This window comes from Trachemys scripta, chromosome 1 (genome assembly GCF_013100865.1).
Source record: "Trachemys scripta elegans isolate TJP31775 chromosome 1, CAS_Tse_1.0, whole genome shotgun sequence".
In the NCBI taxonomy this organism is placed as follows: domain Eukaryota; kingdom Metazoa; phylum Chordata; order Testudines; family Emydidae; genus Trachemys; species Trachemys scripta.
In genome coordinates this window covers 163065514-163077576 of record NC_048298.1, presented here as the reverse complement: position 1 = coordinate 163077576, position 12063 = coordinate 163065514, and the positions used below count along the sequence as shown (strand labels likewise).

General features: G+C 48.2%; 1 protein-coding gene across 6 annotated transcripts in view; it reads left to right on the top strand.

Moving 5' to 3' along the window:
* DCAF6 (DDB1 and CUL4 associated factor 6) overlaps nucleotides 1-12063 on the top strand; it is a 166767-nt gene that overhangs the window by 78995 nt on the left and 75709 nt on the right. For all 6 annotated transcript variants that reach the window (XM_034791508.1, XM_034791490.1, XM_034791480.1 and 3 more), the window contains exon 8: nucleotides 6727-6820. In XM_034791508.1, the coding sequence (XP_034647399.1) occupies nucleotides 6727-6820 (94 nt within the window). The remainder of the gene's footprint in view (nucleotides 1-6726; nucleotides 6821-12063) is intronic.

Here is a 12063-nt window from a genome sequence, read left to right as displayed (position 1 = left end):
AATTCGACATGGCCATGTCGAATTTAGCGCTACTCCCCTCGTCGGGGAGGAGTACAGAAGTCGAATTAAAGAGACCTCTATGTCGAACTAAATACCTTCGCGGTGTGGACGGGTGCAGGGTTAATTCGATGTAACGGCGCTAACTTCGACATAAACGCCTAGTGTAGACCAGGCCTAACAAATTTATTAGAGCATAAGCTTTCGTGGACTACAGCCCAGCATCCGAAGAAGTGGGCTGTAGTCCACGAAAGCTTATGCTCTAATAAATTTGTTAGTCTCTAAGGTGCCACAAGTACTCCTGTTCTAGCAAATATGCTTATTGCATAGTCCAAAACTTCCTTTCTAGGTGGTCTGAGCCCTAGCTACCAAAACCGTTACTTCCTCTTCCTGCCCCTGACATTATCTAAGGCAGTGGTTTTCAAACTTTTTTTTCTGGCGACCCAGTTGAAGAAAATTGTTGATGCCCATGACCCAACGTAACTGGGGATGAGGGATTTGGGTGTGGGAGGGGCTCAGGGCTGGGGCAGAGAGTTGGGGATGAGGGCTGCTGGGTGGGGCCAGGAGTGAGCGGTTCAGGGTGTTGGAGGGGGATGGGTCAGGAGGTTGGGGGGTGCAGGGCTTTGGGCCAGGGGTGCAGGCTCTGGGGTGGGGCTGGGGATGAGGGGTTTGGGATGCAGGAGGGAGCTGTGGGTTTGGGGGGGCAGGGGGTTGGGCTGTGGGAGGGGGTCAGGGCTCAGGGCTGGGGGTGCAGGCTCTGGGGTGGGGCTGGGGATGAGCGAGCTCTCGGTTTGGGGGGTGGGCTCAGGGCTGTGAACCAGCCAATAGGAGTGCGGAGCCATTGCTCAGGGCGGGGACAGTGCACGGAGCCCCGTGGACCCCCCCCCCCCCCGCCTAGGAGCTGGACCTGGGGGTGCAGCACGGTGTTGGAACAGGTAGGGACTAGCCTGCCTTAGCTGGGCAGCACTGCCGATGGGACTTTTAACGGCTTGGTCAGCAGTGCTGACCAGAGCTGCAGTGACCCAGTGCCTTACATTCTGTGAGACAGTACTGGGTCGCGACCCACAGTTTGAAAACCACTGATCTAAGGTATAGTTATGTGTCATCGGTGCAAAAATCTGCATCATACAGAAAATAAAAATGCATGGTAAAATAAATTAGATTTAATATCAACACAAGTTACTGTGCTGACTGTATTCATTTTTATATGTAATTTAAATGGTGGTTTTGAATTAAAACTCTGGCTACTGTAGAATTGGTAGGGACATTGCTGAGTCCAGGGACTTTGCTGCAGAATCTAGGCCAGGGGTCTCAAACTCAGATGACCTCGAGGGCCGCATGAGGACTAGTTCATTGGCCCGAGGGCCGCATCACTGACACCCCCCACTTGCTGCCCCTGGCCCCGCCCCAACTCCACCCCTTCCATGAGGCCCCGCCCCTGTCCCACCTCTTCCCTGCCCCCATTCCAACCCCTTCCCCGAAGTCCTCACTCCAACTCTGCCCCCTCCCTGCCCCCAGGGGGTGCAGGAGGGGTGTGGAGTGTGGCAAGGGCTCAGGGCAGGGAGTTGAGGTGCAGGAGGTGTGCAGGGTATGGCAGGGAATTGGGGTGTGGGGTGCAGGATGTGTGCAGGGGGCTCAGGGCAGAGTTGGGGTGTGGGAGGGGTGAGGGGTGCAACAGGGGGTTGGGGTGCAGTGTGTGGCAAAGGGCTCCAGGCAGAGGGTTGGGGTGCAGGAGGGGTAAGGGGTGCAGGGTGTGGCAGGGGGCTCCGGGTAGGGGGTTGGGGTGCAGAAGGAGTACGGGCTCCAGCCCAGCGCTACTTACCTAGAGCGGATCCAGGGTGGCAGCGCCGTGCACCGCAGCCAGGACAGGCTCCCTGCCCTGGCCCTGGCCCCGGCCCTGGCCCCGCTCCAGGAAGCAGCACCAGGTGCTGGTCTTGCTGCTCCTCTAGGTACCTCCCCCAAAGCTCCCATTGGCTGTGGTTCCCAGTTCCCGGCCAATGGGAGCTGCAAGAGCATGGAGCCCTCTACTCGCCTCCTACCCCCCTGCCCGGGGCTGCAGGGACATACAGTAGTTCAGCCACTTCAGGGAGCGGTGCGGGGCTCACGGCGGCACGAGGTGGGGGGGGGGGGTGCGGGGGGCTTGGCGGGCTGCACAAAAGAACCCCACGGGCCACATGTGGCCCGCAGGCCATGTGTTTGAGACCTCTGATCTAGGCCCAACTTATTTTGGAATAAACAGAGCCTTGGTTAATGCACTAAAGTTAATACAGTGTAGAATAAACTGTGTGCAAGGGGTAGGGTTGTGGCTGTTTTGGGAGTCGTAGCGTGAAATTTTAATGTTTTTGTGTGACTAAAATTAGCCTTAACATTGTCTTAATATAGCATTATGCTTAATTATATTTGATTTGTGTGTATTGCTATTTGTGATGGAAACTACAAGAGTTGTGCAACTTGATGAATACACTTTTTATTTCACCTATATACTCAATATTTTCCTGTTCTTCTTTGAGTGCTTGCTCATGTTGATTCCATTCTAGATGTGTGCACGCCCACGTGCACATTCCTCGGAGTTTTTTGCTTTAGCAGTATCCGTAGGGTTGGCTGTGGTGCCCCCTTGAAAGCCACACTCATGCGTTGGTATATTAGGCGCTGCTGGCCCTTCGCCCTGTCAGTTCCTTCTTGCTGCCCATGATGGTTGGTCCGAGTACCTCCTCCTTGCATTGCAAAAGCATTAGCAGTTCTTTACAATCCATTGTCTGTCTTCTTTATTCATAGTTTGTCAGAGCCACCCAGAGGATTCAGGGGGCCTGGGGCAAAGCAATTTCGGAGGCCCCTTCCATAAAAGAAAGTTGCAACACTATAGAATACTATATTCTCGTGGGGGCCCCTGTGGCCCCAGGGCCTGGGGCAAATTGCCCCACTTGCCCCCCTCCCCCCCCCCTGCCCTGTAGTTTCTAGGTACTTAGTTAGCCATTAAGTTAACTGTGTTAAGTAGTTTGGTAGTTAGAGTCCTGGCTGGGACTTTGCCCTGGAGCGGGACAGGCCCTTTTCCCCCAGCTTCTAACCATGCTCATCATGCAACAGGCCAGTGCCTATTAATGCCCCCCCCCCCCCAAAAGCTGTTTGAAGTGCTTGGGGAAGTCCCATAGAAAGGACTAATGCAGAATCTGTAAAAAAACAAAACAAAAAAAACGCAACTTTTGCCCTTGAACCCAAAAGGGGCGGGATATCTGCCTTCGGGGGCAGGGGTAGACGCTGGCTTCTGGCCCACGCTGCTCCCAGACTCAGCACTTGGGATCTGGGCACCGGGTTTCAGCTGTGGGGCTCTGTGGCCCCCCTGAAAGGACTCGTGGACCCTAGGGGGCCCTGGACCCCCCGTTGAGAACTGCTGGCCAAATCGTTGTGGCAGACCCCCTCTTCCATTCCGCTGACTTCTAAGAAGGCGGAAAAGAAGTACTACGTCCCTGCAAAAGAGTTTGAATATCTGTATGCACACCCTCCTGCAGCGTCACTGGTGGTGTCCGCTATTAATGAAAAGGACAGGGAGGGCCAAATCAGTGGTATGCCAAAAAACAAAGACACCAAGAGACTGGATTTGTTTGGCAGGAAAATTTATTCAACGGACACCGTGCAATTTCAGGTGTCTAACCACCAGGCCCTGTTAGGCAGGTACAGTTTTAATCTGTGGGACTCCGTTAGCAAATTCAAGGAGGCCTTCCCACAAGACCGAGCCCAGGAGTTTGCTGCTTTAGTGGAAGAAGGCGAGAGTGGCCTTCCATGTGGCTTGGGACGCTACGGACTTGGCAGCCAGGGTGGTCACCTCTGTGGTAGTCATGAGGTGCAGGTACTGGTTGCAGTCCTCCAGGTTATCCCAGGAGATGCAGACCACCATTCAGGAACTCCTGTTTGAGGGGGCATGGCTCTTCTCCAAGCTCACGGTCACAAGTCTCCCCGGCCTTAAAGACTCCTGTGCCACCCTCTGCTCCTTTGGCCTTCATACCCCTCAGCAGGCCAGAAAGCCATTTTGTTCTCTGCCTCCCCAGTCTAGGTCCTAGGAACTCCCTGGCTGAGCGTCTACAGGAGAAAGGATAGCGACAAGGGGTCTAAGCAGTGACACCTGTTGTCTTCCTGTTTGTCTGTTCAGTGTGGCCCTTCCAGGAACCAAGGAGGCCAGAAGCAGGTATTTTAAGGGTGTGCTCGAGGACGGTGCCCCAGTCACATCCCAGGATCCACCCTCCCACTCTTTCCTCAACTACCTGCCCCTTCCATTCGGCCTGATCATGGCTGACCTCGGACCATTGGATGCTTAACGTAATATCTTCAGGTTACAAGCTGCACCCTCAGGCCCCTGCAGGGGTGGCTGGCATCAGTCTATGTCCCCACAGACATAGCGTGGACCGGTAGTCAAGGTCTTGGACCACGTCCTGTCTTCACTCTCATGGTGGCAGAATCTTGCATCGGTGTTGGAGGGGGTTCCCTTCGCAGCTCCGATGACCCTCGTCTCCGGTGCCTCGGACCTGAAGTGGGGAACCCACCTGGGCGATCTCAGCATGCAAGATCATTGGTCGAGTCACGATCACTCCCTACACATCAACGTCAGGGAGTTAAGAGCGGTTCGCCTGGCCTGCCAAGCCTTCCTACCTCACATAAGAAGCAGGATGATCCAGGTCCTGATGGACAATACAGTGGCTATGTACTATATCAACAAGCAAGGTCGTCTGCACTTTGCCAAGAAACCCTCAGGCTCTGGGACTTCTAAGAACAACATGACACCCATCTCATAGCCGAACACCTCCCTGGGTCCAGGAACGCCTTGGCAGATCGACTCAGCAGGACCGTCTCGTCTCGTCATGAGCTGTCCCTCCATCCGGAAGTGGTCAGCATCATCTTCCAAAGGTGGGGGACTCCCCGGGACCTGTTCACATCCAGGCAGAGCAGGAAATATCACGTTTTCTGCTATATTCAGGGGATCAACAGAGGCTCCCTGTTGGATGCTTTTCTGCTCCTGTGGTCGGGGGCTCTGTTGTACACCTTCTTCCCAGTGCTGTTAATTCACAGAATCCTCATGAAGATCAAACTGGACCAGGCGAAGGTGATCCTCATAGTGCCGGCTTGGACGTGCCAGCACTGGTTTGGCATGCTGCTGGGCCTCTTCTGACTGCTCTGTTACAGCTACTGCTCAGGCTGGACCTGCCAAAAACCACGGCAGTCTTCTGCATCCAAACCTGGCGGTGCTGCACTTGATGGCTTGGCTGCTGCATGGTTAGCAGAGGAGCAGGAGTGTGCTTGTCCGGTGTCCAACAGGTCTTGTGGGGTAGCAGAAAACCCTCCATCAGAGCTACCTATCTGGCCGAATGGAAGCGGTTCACCTATTGGATTTTGGATAAAGGCATTCAGCCCAAGCAGGCCTCGCTGCAGTTAATCCTGGACTACCTTCTGGATCTCAAGTTCCAAGGCCTGTCCCTTTCATCTAACAAGGTCCCCTTGGCCACTATCTCGGCCTTCTGTTCGCCTCTCGAGGGCAGGTTGGTTTTTGCCCAGGACATGACTGCTAGGTTCCTTAAGGGCTCTGAGCGCCTATACCCACATGTCAGGGACCCTGTCCCTCTGTGGGACCTGAATCTTGTGCTGTCACGGCTCGTGGGACTCCCCCTTCAAGCCTCTGGCTTTCTGCTCTCTCCTTCTCCTTTCCTGGAAGGTTGTGTTCTTGGTTGCAATAACATTGCCTGCAGGGTCTCTGAGATTAGGGCGCTTACCTCAGAACTGCCCTATACGGTCTTTTACAAAGACAAGGTCCAGCCGTGGCTGCACCCAGCTTTCCTGCCCAAGGAGGACCTCATTTTCATATGGGCCAGGATATTTACTTACCTGTTTTTTCCCAAAGTCACATAAGTCAGAGGATGAGTGTAGGTTGCATTCCCTAGATGTCAGGAGGACACTAACCTTGAAACGACCAAGCCATTTTGTAAGTTGATACAGTTGTTTGTCACAGTGGCCGACAGGATGAAAGGTTGTCCGGTGTCTGCTCAAAGAATTTCTTCTTGGATCACTGCCTGCATTCGCTGCTGCTAGGATCCGGCAAAGGTGAACCCTCCAGCGATCATAACCGCCCATTCAACTGGGATACAAGCCTCTTCGGCAGCTTTCCTGGCTCAAGTGCCTATCCAGGACATCTGTAGGGCCATCTGGTCGTCCCATTACGTACTTACCCAGCTGTAGGGCCACCAATGTTCATGTCCCATTACGTACTTACCCAGCAAGCCTGGGATGATGCTGGCTTCGCTGGAGCAGTGCTGCAAGCTGCAAGACTGTAAACTCCGAGCCCACCTCCCAGAATACTGCTTGAGAGTTACCTAGAACGGAATCGACATGAGCAAGCACTCGAAGAAAAAACGGTTACCTACCTTTTCGTAACTGTTGTTCTTCGAGATATGTTGCTCATGTCCATTCCATTACCTGCCCTGCCTCCCCTCTGTCAAAGTTGCCAGCAAGAAGGAACTGAGAGGGTGTAGGGCTGGCAGCACCTAATAAACCAGCGCATGAGCGTGGCCATAGCCGACCTTACGGATACTGCTAAGACAGAAATCTCCAACTGTACACATGGATGCGCACACACCTAGAATGAATTGGACATGAGCAACACATCTTGAAGAATAACAGTTATGGAAGGTAGGTAACAGTTTTATTTATTTATTTATATAATACCATTGCTTATCTTTATTTTTCTAGTTACGGCAACCTCCCGTTAAACGTTTGAGACTAAGAGGGGATTGGTCAGATACGGGGCCAAGAGCAAGGCCTGAGAGTGAACGAGAAAGAGATGGTAATGTGTGGTTATTTTAATTGTTGTTTCTAGTATTCCTGAAATATATAAAGTGTTAAAACATGATTATCTGCAGTTTTTAAGGATCATACCAAATTTTAGAATTTTTCACTTATAGTTTAACATAAGATGAAAAATGTTGCTGTATTGAATGTAGTAAATTTTAGGTCCTGTCTGCATTAGGGAAATTCTCATCAGTGCAGTTAATAGTTTAGGTGCACCGTACCTGTGTGAACTAAGATTTACTGAATTAAGTTTACACCAGTGTGAATTTCCTTAATGTAGATATGGCGTTACTTTTTGCTAAAGCTACAAGAGGAAATACTGTGTAATAATTAAATCTTGTATCAAAACAATAGTGTTTCAATCCTGATTCTGCCACTGATTCATTAGTTACAGTTGCAAAGTCATTTAATTTTGATGCCTATGCTTCCACATCTGTAAAGTAATATTACGCAGTTGCTGGAACCAGAAGCAGTTAATAGAGGCGGTTAATAGGTCCAAAAATTGCTTTGTCAGTAATAAAGTAGGGTCAGCAAACGGTGATCCTATTGCATTTTAAGTTGGAAAGCTTGGGGAGAGTTGCTGTCTTTTGTTAATGACATCTTCCCCTTTGCCCTTTAGTGCATTTTCATCTGCATATCCATAATGATCTCTTCTCTCATCTTCATGTGTGTTTGTATGATTTTTTTTTTTTATACTCCACATTTCTATAGGCCCCACTCATTTTTTAGCTTTATTTCTTCCCACATCACCTCTTGGCTACAGCTCCTACTTGGTTCTTGCTCCTCACCTTCTGTCTGCATCCTCTCCTCTTGGCAGTTACGTTTAATTCTTTTCTTGTTATTTTTTTCACTGTTCTTCTCTTTTTGGTTACGTGCTTTCTCATATCAGCAATGGTCTGGCTTGAAAAGATTTTGAAAAGTGGCTATGCTAGTTCCCCTTCTTCCTAAAATCTGTCCTTTTTTCTCATCTCCTCTTTTAGGTCATCTCTTCCACTCACCTCTTCCTACCTCGAAAAACTACTCTTTGTGTCCATCTCTTTTGCCTCAAACTTTTCCCATCACCCTGTAGTCTCTCTGTCCCTCTAGCTTCTCACATAAACAATCACTTCTCATCTCCAGATGATTTGAGGTTTGAGAGGGATACTGAAAACACTCTCTCGTTCATCCTACTTCCCTCCTCTGCAGCAAGTGTTTTTGGAACCAAGCAAAACTGACAAACATTAGAAAAAGAGATGCAACAAAGAAAAATGAAAAACTCCAACTCTGGCTTGTGGTGTGATTCTGACATTCCTCTCCTCTTCTTCTGGGCCATTTGTCTAGGCAGCTCTCACAGGTATTCAGAGCAATGGCAAGTCCACTTGTCTTTTTGCTGCCTCAGATGTCCATTCTTTTTTCAGCAAAAAAAATCTTTCAGACATTTCTAAACAATTGCAGAGTTGTTTTATTTTACAAGAATTACAGGAGTAATAGCTTAAAGTACAGACTTTTTCATTTTTTATGTGCTGTAGACACGTGGGCACATGTTCCGAATCCATGGATAAAAAGTCTTTAGGCACATGAGCCTAGCAACTTTGTCAACAAGAAGTTTAGGAAAAAAGTGTCGGGAAATGCGGGGGCAGGGGGGAATCAAGAAACCAAGAAAATAATGGAAGTAAATTCTGTGACGCTTTGAGATAAAGATATGCTTTAAAATTGTCCAAAAGTTTAGGTATCTTAAAATACATCACAAGCTTTGCTGCTTTTTGCCCCATCAAAAGAATATTCAGGGTCACAGGAAGACATTTGTGTGTACCTCAACACACACACCTTTGAAAATTAGGAAAACTTTTTTTTTTGACGAAAACCGTTTTTTCCATTAGAGGTTTTTTCTCTTTGTAGGTCTTTTTTTGCACTCAATGTGAATTTAATTGCTGGATGTCCTTTTTTTTTTTTTTTTAATCACACTATCTTCTAAACACCCACACACCCACCCCGTTACCCAGGGTTTTCAGAACCCAAAGCAGTGGTAACTTTCCTGTTTTTCTCCAGGCGGTGTCAGGAATAAATCAATGGGGACGCAGTTCTGCCGTCTGATATGATTAGGGCCCTACCAAATTCACGGTCCATTTGGGCCAATTTCACCATCATAGGATTTTAAAAATAGTAAATTTCATGATTTCTGCTCTTTAAATCTGAAATTTCACTGTGTTGTAATTGTAGGGGTCCTGACCCAAAAAAGAGTTGGGGGTGGGAGGGGGTTGCAAGGTTATTGTAGGGAGGGTTGCAGTACTGCTACCCTTACTTCTGCGCTGCTGCTGGCAACAGCGCTGTTTTCAGACCTGGGCAGCTGGAGAGCAGCAGGTGCTGGCCGGGAGCCCAGCTGTGAAGGCAGAGCCGCTTCCAGCAGCAGGACAGAAGTAAGGTGGCATGGTATGGTATTGATACCCTTACTTCTATGTTCCTGCCTGCAGAACTGGGCGGTCAGCAGCTGCAACTCTCTGACCACCTAGCTCTGAAGGCAGCAGTGCAGAATTAGGGTGTCAATACTATACCATGACACCCTTTACTTCTACACTGCTGCTGGTGGGGTGCCGCCTTCAGGCCTGGGTACCCGGCCAACAGCCGCCGCTCCCCGGTTGCCTAGTTCTGAAGGCAGCGCAGAAGTAAGGGTGGCAATACTACGACCCCCCTAAAATAAACTTGTGACCCCCCCTCCCCCGCAACTCCCTTTTGGGCAGGACCCCCAATTTGAGAAACATTGGTCTTCCCCATGAAATCTGTATAGTATAGGGTAAAAGCACACAAAAGCCCAGATTTTACGGGTTGGGAGACCAGATTTCACGGTCCGTGACTCATTTTTCATGGCTGTGAATTTGGTAGGGCCCTAGATATAATTGATACAAACTACTTTTTAATTCGATTTTAAGCACGCACGCATGCGCAAACACACACGCATTCTGTCACAGTAGGTTTCAGAGCATCTTAAACCTTTATATTTACCTAAGTTAAGATGGTTTCAAAGGATCAACAACTTGGCTTCCAGATTTCAGCTTTTATCCAGCTTATGGGGAATTTTAGAATTCAGATCCTTGCCCAAAGAAAACTTCCTCGGACTGCTCCCAAGCACACTTTCTAATTAAACTTTTTATACATTTTCTCCAAACAAAGCACATACAGTAGAACCACAGAGTTACGAACTGACTGGTCAATCACTCACCTCATTTGGAACCGGAAGTACGCTGTCAGGCAGCAGAGACCAAAAAAAAAAGCAAATACTGTACAGTACGGTACTGTGTTAAATGTAAACTACTAAAAAATAAAGGGAAGTTTAAAAAAAAAAAAAGTTTTGACAAGGTAAGGAAACTGTTTCTGTGCTTGTTTCATTTTAATTAAGATGGTTCAAAACAGCATTTTTCTTCTGCATAGTAAGGTTTCAAAGCTGTATTAAGTCAATGTTCAGTTGCAAACTCAGAAGAATAACCGTAACGTTTTGTTCGGAGTTACGAATAACTTCCATTCCTAAGGCTTTCATAACTCTGAGATTCTTCTGTAACTCATAATAGCCCCTAATAGACTAACAATTTTCCTAGCAATAGCCAGTGACAATTCTTTATTCTCATATCAGCGAAGCATTTCTGATCATAATAAGAATAAAACTTGCATCAGAGGGGCCTAAAACCAAGGTCATCTGTCAACACATTCCTTTTATTTTCATGAAACCTTAACCCCTGTCCCAGCCTCCCATTCTGATTAGCAGAGCTGCAAACATGCAGCTGTGTGACCTTGCCTCTCAGGGCCTAAGATTTTCCTTGCTATGTGATGTTTGGGTTTCAGGTGGCAGTGGTTGAACATACAAAATGGCTGACTCCAGTACTGCCAAATTCTGGGATACACATAGGTATATTAAATTTGGGGACTACAACTCCACCCACCTAATTTTTCCTGTCACCGAGGTTGTCTGTCATTCAGGTTATCTGAATATTTCTTCCCTTGCTCCTCCATAGGTTTCCTTTCTTTTCTCCATTTCACTTGGCCCCCTATATGAGCTATGGCTAGTTCAACAATGCTACTTTCACTAAGCCTGCAGCTTCAGCACCTTGACTCTCATCTGATACAGCTGAATAGTGGCTGATGTGCTGGGGACAGCAGCTACATTGTATTAGTTAGGCAAGTGGGTGAGCTGAGACTTCTGTTGTGCTAAATTATCTGTTTATTACCTCATCCTTCCACCTTATATCCATTGCCTTTCTTATCTACCCTCCTCCTCTAACCCCTCCAGTTGTTCTGGTGGACTCCATCCCATCTCCTGATCTTCCTTGCGCTCATGCCCTACCTTATTCTTCTCCTTAACTTCTTGCTCTCTTCTGGCTTTCCCCCCTCACAATACAAAAATGCTTTAATCTCTCCTATTTTACAAAACCAAACCTTAAGCCCACTTGCCTCTCCAACTGTCATCCGATCTCCTTTAATCTCTAAGCTCATTGAACGCGCTGTTTACAACTGCTGTCTGGAGTTTCTCTTCAATCCAACTTCTGTCCCTTGCATTCCACTGAAACCACTCTTGCCAAAGAAAATGACTCCTTCATAGCTACTGTTCAGAACCAGTTCTCCATCCTTATCCTCCTTGACTTGTCAGGCACTTTTGACACAGCTGACCATGCTCTTCTTGGAATCATGTCTGTCTTAGGTTCTGTGACACTGTCCTCTCCTGGTTCTCCTCCTACCTCTATAATCACTCCTTCATTGTGTCTTTTGGACAATCCTCTTCATCTGCCCTTGATCTTTCTTCAGGGCTTCCACAGGGCTCTGTCATTGGTTCCCTTCTCTTCTCCCTCTACCCCTTATCTCTGGGTAATTTCATCTGCAAACACAAATTCAACTACCATCTCTATGTTGACAACAAAGATCTACCTCTCTCCTGCAGACCTGTCTCCTTCTGTCCAAACTAAAATCTTGGCCTGTGTTTCTGACTTATTCTTGTGGATGTCTAGCTACAAGCTCAGTCTGCAAAAGAGCTCTTAATCTCCCTCTTCTGCCCAAGCCCCTTTCTCAAACACTGTGGACAACATCATCTCCCTGCTGGTCACTCAGGCCCATAACTTGGGTATTATCTTTAACTCGGACCTCTTTATGGGTCCTTACATCCAGGTTATATCTAAATTTTGCTGTTTGTTTCTGTATAACATATCTAAAATTACAGCCTTTCTGTCCATCGACACAGCTAAAACTCTCATGCAAGCTCTTGTCACGCATCTTGGT